Genomic DNA, 13,923 nt, shown 5'->3' with positions numbered 1-13,923 from the left:
AATGGAAACTTGCTTCTATAATACTAAACCCTTCTAAAGCGCACTCAAGAGAAAGAGAGTTACAATAAATTAAAATTACTCCCTCAGCTTAACAGGTATCTTCATATAAATAACATGAACTTTCAGATAAAATATTTAGCACAAAGAAAAGGACAATGCATGTTCTTTCCTTCCCCCATCAAACTTGTAATCATTGTAATCATTTCCCAGACTTGTATCACGGCTAATCTCTTGCTACATCTGAACTTGTTAGACATTAATGTCTTTTTCAAGTTCCCAGTATTTTGAAAAAGGCTTAAGTTTGGTTTTAGAACTAGAGTAGGAACTAGCCAGATTGAATTGATTTATACATGTATCTGTGTTGTGGCAAGACACAGTATCTTCCTACTTCTACACAGTTCCCTCAATATTGGAATTAGGAAAGTCTCTCTAAATGCCCTGGTTCTTTATATACTAAATTCTTTATGTACTAAATTCATCTGTCATTTATGATGAAGTCATTTTTAATCATTCTTAAGCCTTCTTTTCCAAGATGTTTATTAGGTACTTTGTATAGACATTTAGTCAGCTTCCATACAAGCTAAACCAACCTGAGAGGATTAATGCTTTTTTTTTTCCATAATGTATATTGTTGTTCTTGAGACCTACTCTCCATTCACTGTGTCCCAAAAGCCCCCCAAAACCTCTTATTGGTGTCAGTGAGAGATGTATATTGAGAAAACAGATCCCTTAGAGTCTATTGTCTCTTTAATTATATGAAAAATTATTATAGTGACAATGATAAAAGTTATTCAGAAACATTAAATGCCATACTTTTGCAGATTTTAAAATACTTATTGTGTGTCCAAGGATTCACATTGTGATTAACTTCTCATCCACCGCATTTCATAGATTACATTTATGAGGGATAGATTTTTCATAGTTTCACCTAACTTGTTAGGTACAAAACAAGTGAGATATTTCAAGAGGATCCCCATGTTCTGCACTGTAAATTTTAATGGCAAAAACCTCATCAAATCTGTAAATAAAATAAATATTACCTCAAGCTGAACTTTTTGTTCTAAGTTCTTATAGGTTCTTTGCAGTAACTCTTTGGTACCAAGCACCCCATACCACATCATGTTCTTCGTCCGGCTTCTGGAAATAAGTAAATAAAAATTCATATACTGAAGCATGCAATTTGTTATGTATCAAAGCTGTGGAAAGAGTCAAAAGTTAAAGATATAAAAAAAAGCAAACAGAATAACAACATTAAGAAAAATTAAAGGCCTCTGCTTTATCACTAAGAACTCCATTACCGGCACTTTTCAGGGTGTTCCTCTCGTTTATTATTAAATTCTAATGAAATTTTTGCATCTAATCCAATTCCAAAGTAGTTGTTCATGACACATTTTTCTGAATATCCTTCCCTGTGAAAAGAATACATATATGTAAGTATCCACTTATGAAGTTATCTGAACAATTACTTTAGGGCTTTGAGCTAGATTGTGGCTGGCCCTACCACAGGCACATGACCGAGGCAGGGTGCAAAGCATTTGATTGATTGATCTTAGATACTTATGTGGCCCCATTACTCAGTACTTGAACACTTCACAAACTTTAATGTATTTAAACTCACGACACCCCTGGAAGATAGGGAAGTGCTATTATCCCTATTTTACAGATGGCAAACTGAGGAACACGGGAAGTCTGTGATGGAGCAGGAAATTGAGCTCCCAAGTTCTAGGCTGGTGCCATAACCACTGGAGCATCCTTCCACTCTATAGCAGTCACAGGGACCATGGAGTGTAAGTCACCTCAAAAGGAACAGAAGAGACAGGGCCTTACTTCCACACCCCTACCTAGGGGAGCTTGTCTGGGGTGGAGGAGGTTGCATGCTCCTAAGGTGGACAGAGAACATGCTTCATGTGTGTATCAAGAAGCTTCATTGGTCACAATGCCTTCCAGTAATCCTGCTGTAGCAATGCAACTCTGCACTGCCTTTAACTCAGGGCCTCTGCCTAAAAGACACCATCTGGCTCTTTGAATTTATTGAGCATTATTATCTATAAAAATTGTGCTTCAAGGCTTGCATTATTCATTCTAGTAATTACAAAGTACAATTTCCTAAAGAAATGATTAAGGAAAAGAGACTGAACCCCAACACAGTCAATTTGAGAAAACAAGGAGATTTTCTTACAGTGAATCTGGATCAGGGTCAATAAATGGAGTAGCACCAAATGGATCAATGTTTGAAAGTAACATTTTGCTGATAATTGAACTCCCCGCAATAGAGGCAGCTAATCCAGCTCTTAAACCTGAAGGAGAAAACACAGAAACAAAACAATATTTGTTAATATAACACATGCAATTCTGAGAGATAGTATTGTCTGTAGCCAAGCACAGGATGGACGCGAAGTGCGCTTTCTCAGACAGCTCTGCTACTGCACCTAAGTTCTTACCTACATTACCTCTCTCTTCCAGTTTTGGCCTCTCTTGAGCAGAAAGGCAACTGAGTTGAATTCAGTGGTGAGGTTCACTGTCTACCATTGGAGAAAAATATCACGATTTCAATCCAAGACTACGGAGGTGACAGGTTGCACAGTAATCACCTAATGCCACTGAAGGTTACCATATTTTTCATCTCTTAGTCCAGTCACCCAGTCTCCAAACTATTTCATTACTTCAGGTTGGTTTTGGGAGGAGTTGGGGGGGGGGGGCAGGCTTCCACAGTGGGATCATTGTTCATGCAGCCTATCAGCTCATTTAGAATCTTTGAGAAATGCTTAACTCCTTAATTCGGCTTGATAAATGTACGTTCAACAGGGAGTTCTTCCCTTGCCAACCTTTTACACAAGAGAACTTCTCTGCAAAACATGTAAAGCCACCACTTTGATCTCCTAGACAGGGAGGAAGGGGCTGAAGGCAAGTGAGAGAAGGACAAAGCAGACAGAACAAACAAGTATGAAAAAATGAGGGCAAGGGGACTAGAGAACAGAAAGACAGAAGTCAGATGGGATGGGGAGGAAAGAGAGAGAGACAGGCAGGTGTAAGAACACAGAAATACAAGTTAAATGAAAATAAATAAGGAAGACATAAGAGGAGAGGCAGGCAGGGAGAATTTGATTAATGAGCTAAGAAACAATTCTTGTTTCTACCATGGGAATGGTCAGAGTCTAATTAGCTTTGCCCACTGGAAAGTTGGCAACCCTGCCATGCCCATTTTGGCGAATATCAAAGTAACATGCACAACTATGTTTAATTAATGCAGATAGAAATTTGCTTTCAAAAGCTTTTAGTTAAAGTGATCTACAAACAGTACATGCTTAGTTTCAATATATATTGTTAATACTGATAATGAAAGTTCATTAAGCCAGTGTTTTAGCAATGCTTTCTGGTATACATTTATACTTTGGGACGTGTACAGATTTCCTAACTGCTATTGTTGCAAAGTACCTTTTTACAGTTTAATTTATATTTTTACTGACAGATATGTCCCCTTGGCATTTCATTCAGTCAAAAGATCATTTCTTAACTGACTCTGGCTCTTAGCCTCTTACTAGGCTAGCACAGACTTCATCCACTAGGGGAGCAAGGTTCCTTTGACTCCACGATGAACTCAGCCCTCCCATTTCTGCTCCTCATTCCCCAAACCAAGTGCAATGCTTTTGTAATGTGTCTGGTGCTCAGGACAGTGACCAGAAGCATTTTCAATTAACATACATTCTCTATGATACCACACAAAGAGGTTATGCATATTAATTCACTAATATTTGTAAAGTTCTTTGACATCTCTGGGTGGAAGACACTATGTAAGTGCAATGTATTATTATTTAACAACTAATTGTGGCATATAGCAAGATACTGAAAGAACTAATGGAGTTCAGAATCATCATTACCTGGGCAAATTATCCTGGTGTTAAGTACAGGGAGGTTTTCTTTACCAGCTGCCACAGCTGGGGCAGAGAAAGAGCCAGTATGAGAGGGGATGCCCCGACTTGTTTGTCGATCTGGAGATTTTGGTGCAGCTTTAACTATGCCAAAAAAAGAAGAAGAAGAAATAAAGTTAGAACTAAATATTCACCCACACATAAATTGTAGATACAATTGCATATATGCTTATCTAAGATTCAGAGCCTCAACATGTTGTACAAGCATGAACTATTAATCTAACCTATTAACCCACTTTGAGATCTCTGGAGAACCAGCAAATATCTGTATTGTTTTGTATGAATATTGTGTGTCCTTCTGTGTGTTTGCTTGTGATGGGTTACTTGCTATGGAGTTAGATCAAAAGGAGTTGTTAAAGAAACCAACCAGGAGAGATGAAATAATGCACTAGATAAGAAGCACCCCAGCAAATGTTCAAACACAATAACCAGGAATATAGCTGTGAAGATGTAGCTGTTTTGCCAAGGCTGAGACTCTAGAGATCAAAAGACACACATCTGTTAAAAGATCTGCCTTGCAGAAAGGGAGTGGGAAGAAAAGGTTGTCAACTGCTGCAGGCTGACACAGACTGACAGAGAGTCCGGTCCTGCTGAAAGCACAATGTAACTTGGTTCCCAAGAGAATGCAGGACACCATAGCTAAGTCATGTCTACTGAGGGGCTGAGAAGGAACGCCAAGTGTAGTTAAGACAGTTAGTATATAGGTGTGTTATTTTAAATCCACTTCTTGGAGTGCACCTTTGGCAAATAAATTACAATTTGTTTTAAAGAAACTGCTTCTGTGTTACTACATATTATTACTGTCCACAGGCTGCTGAAGGGAAGCTCTGATAGGTGCCATGCCCATGGAGACTGCTAGATATCCCAATTGGCAATGTGGGGGGCGGGGGAAGGGGTTATCCCAGAGACCCAGTCAGAGTGGTTGGATCATGGGTATCCACCCCAAAGAGAAGTGGAGGCACAGTCATGCCTTGAAAGGGTGCAATCAGGGAACTGGAAAGGGATCTCAAAAGGGACAGCCTAAGCAGGGACTGTAACCAGAAATATCCCCATTTATGTATTTACTTCATTTATTCTACTCATGGAGAAACTCAGATGCAGGAAGTTCAAGTGATTAGCTCAAATGAAAATCCTCAGAGATACACAGAACAAGACCTCTGGAGTTCCCAACTTCCACTTCAATTCATTAGGGCACATACTAATTTAATATTACCTTAAACACTGCACTTCATTTCTGATAAATGTAATAGGATGTCCCATTGGAAAAAAATGCAGAATTAAGAAGGAAAAAAAGGAAAAAAGTTTAAAAGATTTGCTGTAATAGGAATTATGTATAAGGCCACTAATCCACATCCAAAGTTCTTGGAGTGCTATATAATAATTTCATAATAAATTATAAACAAATCTAATAAAAACTGCTCTAATAAAACTAAAGAAAAATGGAGGAGAAAGGAAAACATTCTAATAGTTGGGCGGGGTAACAAGTAATCTATAATTAGGGGTAAGACTACTTACCATTTTTAAAAAACTTTGGGAATAAAAGCAAGTCTTTACTTGGTGTTTAAAGGAAGGGAGTGGAGGAGCTGTGGCAAATGTAAAGAGCAAACACCATAGAACCCACTACAGTTCAAGACAGATTACCTGTCAATATGAGGCCCTGATTCGGGAAAGAATTTAAGCAAAAATACATAAGTATGTGTTTATGTCCATTAACTTCAATGGGACTGAAGCACGTGCTTAAAAGTTAAAGTGTTTTCCTGAACTGGGACCTAACACATGATCATGCCATCAGCTCTAGGTGCAGGCTCAAAGGGGAGATCAAACTTAACTGGGCCTACAGTGTCAAAAGTATGGTCCTGCTCTGATAAGCAACTCAATAAAATGGCTTTGTGGGGAGATCTATGTTTATTGTCTCTACCTGACACCCAGGTCAAACATGATCAGCTTACAAATAAAAATTACTAGCTTTGCAAAGTCAACATGGGATCTGAAAGCTAAACTCATCACCAGTGTAACCTCACTGTCTTCAGACTACACTTTCAGTAACACTTGTGCAACCTCCTAATGTCAATGGAATTACAAAGGTCTGACTGATTAGCCAGGTAGTTGGAATTTAGAAAACAATTTTGTTAAGATGCACAAACTGGAAACAGAATCCAGCTCAGACTCTCACAGCTGTGTGGAGTCTGCAGGAGCAACAGCAGTAAAAACGTATTATTGTCACTAAAGTGAGCTGATATACTCAATATACCATCGAGAAGGGATAAAGATAAGTAAAGAGATGCCATTTTAGATAGTCATTTTTCAGAGTAGAAATTCACATTAAAGGCTCTAACAGTGACAGTTTAAAATTCATCCACAACATTGCAGGCAGTCAGTGTATAGAGAAAGAATGCAGGGTGAGAGTATTACAATGATGGCTTCTTAAATCACTAAGGAAACACGCTGCAGCATTCTGTACTAGTAAGCTGTGACAAAAGCCCACTGCTGGAAATCATAGCAGGACGGAATTATAATAATGGAGCCCCACAGCCGCCAGGACATGTTGCTGTTGTAACGTCATAATGGGATAAATTGGGGTGCAGCATAAGAAACTGGGAAAGTAAATAAATGTCTCTTACCCATGCCCAAAACATAGTTTGTTAGAGTAAAGCTGCCATGTAGAAGTAGTGAAGTATCCAGAAAGAGTTACTCCCCCCCACCCCACAACAAGAAACTTTTTTGATTTAACACAAATAATATTATTTCTAAAGCTACTCATTACGTGACTGTAGAATTTCAACCAGAACCTTCCTCAGTTCCCTCCTGCCTGGCTTTCTGCTACATACAATCTCTTAGGGCATGATCAAAAAAGACTACCTGTTTTAAAAACCCCAAACAAGACCCCGCTAAGTGGGAATACTAGAGAGAGGATGGTCTCACATACTGATAACCCTCCACCCCAGCAAGACTTCAAACTTCCCAGGGTTGAGAACAGAAAATACTATAATTCGAGTGCATCCAACTGGAACTGACTATTGTCAAGTAGTTCGCTAAGCCAAGACAGTGGGTCTATGGGCAAGAGATGATATTCAATTGTGTATCATCAATATACTGGTGATGTTCTATCCTGTGTTTAGAAATAACACCCAGGGCTCTCTAAATCATCCTAGTGGCTGCTCTGACCCCAGAAGCAGCCAAGATTTGGAAAAGCGCAAAGATGGCTTAAAGCCACCTTAGCCCCCCACATCCCGTGAGGCTCCTTAGATGTGCAGCATGGAATCTCACTCCATTTCTTGAGGACAGGGAAAACCTCTGCATAACTGAGGATGGTCAGCATCCTTCTCTCTAAAGGCCTGTCAGCACAGGAAGTTATACTGGTATAATTGTACAGACACAGTTAAACCATTGCAACTCCCCATGAAGACACTCTTATTCCAAAATAAGAGTGGCTCTTCCCATTTTAGCTTAAACTGCTTCTAAAACAACAAAGATAAATGGGAAAAAGGCATACTTGTATAGAATAAAAGTTTCCTCTTGGAGAGTTATACCAGTATAATTGTAACAGTTTAAATTCATACTTACTGTATACTGATACAACTTCCTGTGTAGAAAATCCCTATGCTAATAATTGACAGTGACAGCCAACAGTGGCATCAAGTAACTAGGATGTGGGAGCAACAGAGCTTGCAGGTATTGGGTTTCTGGGAAATCAGAGAAGTACTGACCTTCCTCTTCCAAAACCAAACTGAACTCAACAGGGGAGAGAAAGCCTTTTGAGGTCCCGTCTCTTGTTGTCAAAAGGCTTGGTAAAGGAAACCAGTCAAGAGCTGACCCTTCACAAAGACCACATAAACTCACAGAAGCGATCAGCAGAAGTAACTGCTAATAGAATGGAGGAGAACAGATCAATAAGACGTCACACTATGTAGTCCATCAAACTGTCAGTGTTAAAGACAGTGGATAGATCAAAGATGAAAGGATGGAAAAGAGGCACTTAGCCATGGCCAGGAATAGGTCACTAGTGATCTTGGTAAGAGCAATTTGTAACACCTATTGGCTTTTGGCATAGCACTTCTGTGTGCCTGCATAGACAGAAGATGATCACACTCTTGGTAGCTCTTGGTCAACTCCTCCACAGTTTACTGTACATGCCCAAACTACTTCAACTTCTGATGGCCTGAACCATACTGACCTCCACGTACACAGAAAAGAAAAAAACCCACAGAAATTCAGTTGATCTGAACATTTTCTCTCACCATTTGCACTATCATGGTTTCAAAAAGTTCACAGAAAATATATGTAAAAAGTCAACAGTTAATATAATCTTGCACATTACAAATAGACCAGTGTGAAAATGTCCTGGATTTCATATGGGTGAATTATTATGATGACAAACTGAAGAGAGTGCAGAAAAGAACCACAAAAATTATTTGAGGGCTGGAGAAAATGCCTTACTGTGAGAGATACAAAGAACTCAATCTATTTAGCTCATCAAAGACCGCGTGGTAACTTTGTTAAGGAGTGTAAGTACCTTCACATGGAGAAAGCAAAGGGTATCAAACCTAGCAGAGAAAGTCATAATAAGAACCAATTGCTGGACATTAAAGCCAGACAAATTCAGATTAGAAATAAAGCACAATTTTTTAACAGTGCAGGGTGATTAAGCATTAGAACGAAATATCAATTAAGTGATGGTTCTCCAGCATCCTCAAAAATTAAGCCTAAATACATTTCCAGAAGATATACTTGAGTCAAATTCAAGTTATTGGGCCCCACACAGGGGTAACTGGGTGAGGATCTACAGCCTGTGATATACAGGAAGTCAGACTAGGTCATCTCATTGTCCCTTCTGGCTTTAAAGTCTAAGAATTCACAAATTAACTACAGCAATTATAAGGAGATGATACTGAGGTCATAATATCAACACAAAAACATGATTCTCATGTGTATGACAAAACACCATTCTTAAGTGTTAGGGAGCTAACAGAAATACAGATGGAAAATGATATTCAAGTTTTACCTAATTAAAATTATTATCTATTTAGACTAAGGTAATTAATGCGAGGAAAATACTACTTTCATCAAGCAACTGAGGGAGACTCTCAGAGGATTAACAAATAATACTCAGAACACAATTATCTTTCACTCTGCATAATGCTACTCAAAAATTCACAGTGCTATTCTTACAACCCGTTTTCTCGGAACTCAGGAGCAAGACAGTAGCATTAAGAGAAAAATCAGCAGAACATCTGTTCTTTATTTGACAGATGAGACTCATGGGGATAAGCTGCAATAAAAATGAAGTTCTTCTGTTCATGCTCTGATAAAAACTAACACAGCCCTCGTGAGTAAAATTGATGTTTCATTGCAGGTAATTGAATTAATGTTTCATGGTTTCTCCTGAAACACCCATCTCCCACTGACAATATGAACATGTACTCCACTTCACACATTAGATGTCTGAATACTGATACAACTTCCTAATAAGTATACTAGTATTACTCTAGGAAGCAATGGTTATTTGATGCACAAACAAGTTTAGTATTGTTGGCCATTCCTATCTGACAGAAATGTTTATCGGCCATGAAATCAGCAAATGCAAACTACCACAAAGTTAGTTTAAGCTTCCTCTCTCTCTTTTTGCAATGAAAACTGAAATAACAAGGATGTTCAACTCTGCACATGCCGTTTTAAATAAAGGTCTACATATTTATTTTTAAATACTGTGGTTCTGATATGCAACCCTCCATTATTTTAAGAGCAGAATTTGTGGAAGTACAAATTCAGCACAAGTTTCTGTAGATGAAGCAGAGACTTCTTAGAAAAATAAATGAAAGCATGTAATTTTCTCTAACATAGCAGACTCTCTGGCTTGTCCACCCCCAAATAATTAAACTAGCCCATTTCTGTTCAGGTATGGCAATAGGGAGCTACAGCACATGGTACAACCCCATTCTAAAGGTAATTCCTAATCACAAACAATTAATTAATTAACAATACAAGTAAAACAAAATTCTAAGTTTCATTCTTTATTATAATTAAACTTTAAACGTAATGGTCATAAAAATTCCCAGCCTTAGAGTCTGAAATCCTCTCAAAAAGAGGCTCAGCACAGGCAGCAGAAACAGAAGCTTCCCACATTAGCCCTTCTTTGTGCTCTAACCCTGATTTAAAAGGAACCACCTACACAGACCAAGTTCAGTCTCCATGCCCATTCATAGATTCATAGATTTTAGGACTGGAAGGGACCTCGAGAGGTCATCGAGTCCAGTCCCCTGCCCGCATGGCAGGACCAAATACTGTCTAGACCATCCCTGATAGACATTTATCTAACCTACTCTTAAATATCTCCAGAGAAGGAGATTCCACAACCTCCCTAGGCAATTTATTCCAGTGTTTAACCACCCTGACAGTTAGGAACCTTTTCCTAATGTCCAACCTAGACCTCCCTTGCTGCAGTTTAAACCCATTGCTTCTTGTTCTATCCTTAGAGGCTAAGGTGAACAAGTTTTCTCCCTCCTCCTTATGACACCCTTTTAAATACCTGAAAACTGCTATCATGTCCCTTCTCAGTCTTCTCTTTTCCAAACTAAACAAACCCAATTCTTTCAGTCTTCCTTCATAGGTCATGTTCTCGAGACCTTTAATCATTCTTGTTGTTCTTCTCTGGACACTTTCCAATTTCTCCACATCTTTTTTGAAATGCGGTGCCCAGAACTGGACACAATACTCCAGCTGAGGCCTAACCAGAGCAAAGTAGAGCGGAAGAATGACTTCTCGTGTCTTGCTCACAACACACCTGTTAATACATCCCAGAATCATATTTGCTTTTTTTGCAACAGCATCACACTGTTGACTCATATTTAGCTTGTGGTCCACTATAACCCCTAGATCCCTTTCTGCCGTACTCCTTCCTAGACAGTCTCTTCCCATTCTGTATGTGTGAAACTGATTTTTTCTTCCTAAGTGGAGCACTTTGCATTTGTCTTTGTTAAACTTCATCCTGTTTAACTCAGACCATTTCTCCAATTTGTCCAGATCATTTTGAATTATGACCCTGTCCTCCAAAGCAGTTGCAATCCCTCCCAGTTTGGTATCATCCGCAAACTTAATAAGCGTACTTTCTATATCAATATCTAAGTCGTTAATGACGATATTGAACAGAGCCGGTCCCAAAACAGACCCCTGCGGTACCCCACTCGTTATGCCTTTCCAGCAGGATTGGGAACCATTAATAACAACTCTCTGAGTACGGTTATCCAGCCAGTTATGCACCCACCTTATAGTAGCTCCATCTAAATTGTATTTGCCTAGTTTATCGATAAGAATATCATGCGAGACCGTATCAAATGCCTTACTAAAGTCTAGGTATACCACATCCATAGCTTCACCCTTATCCACAAGACTCGTTATCCTATCAAAGAAAGCTATCAGATTGGTTTGATATGATTTGTTCTTCACAAATCCATGCTGGCTATTCCCTATCACCTTACCACCTTCCAAGTGTTTGCAGATGATTTCCTTAATTACTTGCTCCATTATCTTCCCTGGCACAGAAGTTAAACTAACTGGTCTGTAGTTTCCTGGGTTGTTTTTATTTCCCTTTTTATAGATGGGCACTATATTTGCCCTTCTGGAATCTCTCCCGTCTCCCATGATTTTCCAAAGATAATAGCTAGAGGCTCAGATACCTCCTCTATTAGCTCCTTGAGTATTCTAGGATGCATTTCATCAGGCCCTGGTGACTTGCAGGCATCTAACTTTTCTAAGTGATTTTTAACTTGTTCTTTTTTTATTTTATTTGCTAAACCTACCCCCTTCCCATTAGCATTCACGATGTTAGGCATTCCTTCAGACTTCTCAGTGAAGACCGAAACAAAGAAGTCATTAAGCATCTCTGCCATTTCCAAGTTTTCTGTTACTGTTTCTCCCTCCTCACTGAGCAGTGGGCCTACTCTGTCCTTGGTCTTCCTCTTGCTTCTAATGTATTGATAAAAAGTCTTCTTCTTTCCCTTTATTCCTGTAGCTAGTTTGAGCTCATTTTGTGCCTTTGCCTTTCTAATCTTGCCCCTGCATTCCTGTGTTGTTTGCCTATATTCATCCTTTGTAATCTGTCCTAGTTTCCATTTTTTATATGACTCCTTTTTATTTTTTAGATCATGTAAGATCTCGTGGTTAAGCCAAGGTGGTCTTTTGCCACATTTTCTATCTTTCCTAACCAGCAGAATAGCTTGCTTTTGGGCCCTTAATAGTGTCCCTTTGAAAAACTGCCAACTCTCCTCAGTTGTTTTTCCCCTCAGTCTTGATTCCCATGGGACCTTACCTATCAGCTCTCTGAGCTTATCAAAATCTGGCTTCCTGAAATCCATTGTCTCTATTTTGCTGTTCTCCCTTCTACCCTTCCTTAGAATTGCAAACTCTATGATTTCATGAGTTTCACTTTCACCCAGGCTGCCTTCTACTTTCAAATTCTCAACGAGTTCCTCCCTATTTGTTAAAATCAAGTCTAGAACAGCTTCCCCCCAGTAGCTTTTTCAACCTTCTGAAATAAAAAGTTGTCTGCAACTTTCAGTTCTTCAAAACCGTAGCCTCTCTGGTAAGTGTACATGTCAAGGCTGTATCCCCACTTTGAACTTTAGGGTACAAATGTCGGGGCCTGCATGAAAACTTCTAAGCTTAACTACCAGCTTAGCTCTGGTCCCGCTGCCACCATTTCCCAATTAGATTCCCTCCCTGGGAAGTCTTGAGAAACCTTTCACCAATTCCCTGGTGAATACAGATCCAACCCCCTTGGATCTAAAACAAGGAGAAATTAACCATTCCCCCTCCTTCCTTTCACCAACTCCTGGTGAATACAGATCCAACCCCCTTGGATCTAAAACAAGGAGAGATTAACCATTCCCTCTCCTTCCTTTCACCAACTCCTGGTGAATACAGATCCAACCCCCTTGGATCTAAAAACAAGGAAAAATCAATCAGGTTCTTAAAAAGAAGGCTTTTAATTAAAGAAAAAGGTAAAAATCATCTCTGTAAAATTAGTATGGAAATAAACCTTACAGGGTAATCAAACTTAAAGAGCTCAGAGGACTCCCCTCTAGTCTTAGGTTCAAAGTACAGCAAACAAAGATAAACACTCTAGTAAAAGGTACATTTACAAGTTGAGAAAACAAAGGAAAACTAAGACGCCTTGCCTGGCTATTTACTTACAAGTTTGAAATAGGAGAGACTTGTTTAGAAAGATGTGGAGAACCTGGATTGATGTCTGGTCCCTCTCAGTCCCGAGAGCGAACACACTCCCAAACAAAGAACACAAACAAAAGCCTCCCCCCCTCAAGATTTGAAAGTACCTTGTCCCCTTATTGGTCCTTTAGGTCAGATGCCAGCCAGGTTACCTGAGCTTCTTAACCCTTTACAGGGAAAAGGATTTTGGAGTCTCTGGCCAGGAGGGATTTTATAGTACTGTACACAGGACAGCTGTTACCCTTCCCTTTATAGTTATGACAGTACATTTATTTGTGTTAATGCCAATTTCAGTAAAGTTTTGGTTCCCTCTTTAAAATATATTAACAACAATACAGGTCTAGCACATAAAATCAGGTGTAAGGATATCAAAGTAGATGAATATGGCCCAGACTCCAAAGGGCACATTCTGGATTCTTAGCATGTCATCTGCCCAAATACCACATAGAGAAACAAAGGTTTGGAAAGATACCCACATAGAAAAAAATTAAGTTAGGGTTGTGAATGTTGCACCCATTAACTAGCATTAATAGAATGCTGTAGTTTAAAAAAAAAAAAGCCAGAAATTCAGGATATTAACAATTAAGGTTCCAGCATCATATTAAACTCACCAGCCTCCTACCTATGAATTAAAAACTATCAGCAGTTTCCATCTGAAACTAAAATCTGTCCTGTTGAGAACACAAATTCTAACAGATGATCTTGGATTGTCTCATATAAACCTGCACTGATTTTTTTCAACCTATATCAAATCTAGGTTAGCTTCACTCTG

The 13,923-nt window shown here is 39.1% G+C and overlaps 1 protein-coding gene across 16 annotated transcripts in view; it reads right to left on the bottom strand.

The window, feature by feature from the left end:
- Positions 1-13,923, bottom strand: part of DGKH (diacylglycerol kinase eta) — a 272,588-nt gene that overhangs the window by 41,341 nt on the left and 217,324 nt on the right. For 14 of the 16 annotated variants that reach the window (XR_010597782.1, XR_010597783.1, XR_010597784.1 and 11 more), the window contains 4 exons: positions 3,879-4,013; positions 2,180-2,297; positions 1,299-1,409; positions 1,041-1,137 (listed from right to left, as the gene is read on the bottom strand). Coding sequence is in view for 13 of the 16 variants with exons in the window: in XM_065581187.1 (XP_065437259.1) it covers positions 1,041-1,137; positions 1,299-1,409; positions 2,180-2,297; positions 3,879-4,013 (461 nt within the window). In the remaining 3 variants the exon portion in view is untranslated. The remainder of the gene's footprint in view (positions 1-1,040; positions 1,138-1,298; positions 1,410-2,179; positions 2,298-3,878; positions 4,014-13,923) is intronic. The other 2 variants (XM_065581184.1, XM_065581186.1) reach the window with 2 other exon arrangements.

Source organism: Chrysemys picta, chromosome 1 (assembly GCF_011386835.1).
Source record: "Chrysemys picta bellii isolate R12L10 chromosome 1, ASM1138683v2, whole genome shotgun sequence".
NCBI classification, from domain to species: domain Eukaryota; kingdom Metazoa; phylum Chordata; order Testudines; family Emydidae; genus Chrysemys; species Chrysemys picta.
The sequence above is the reverse complement of the archived record's forward strand: the minus strand, read 5'-3'. Positions and strand labels throughout refer to the sequence as shown.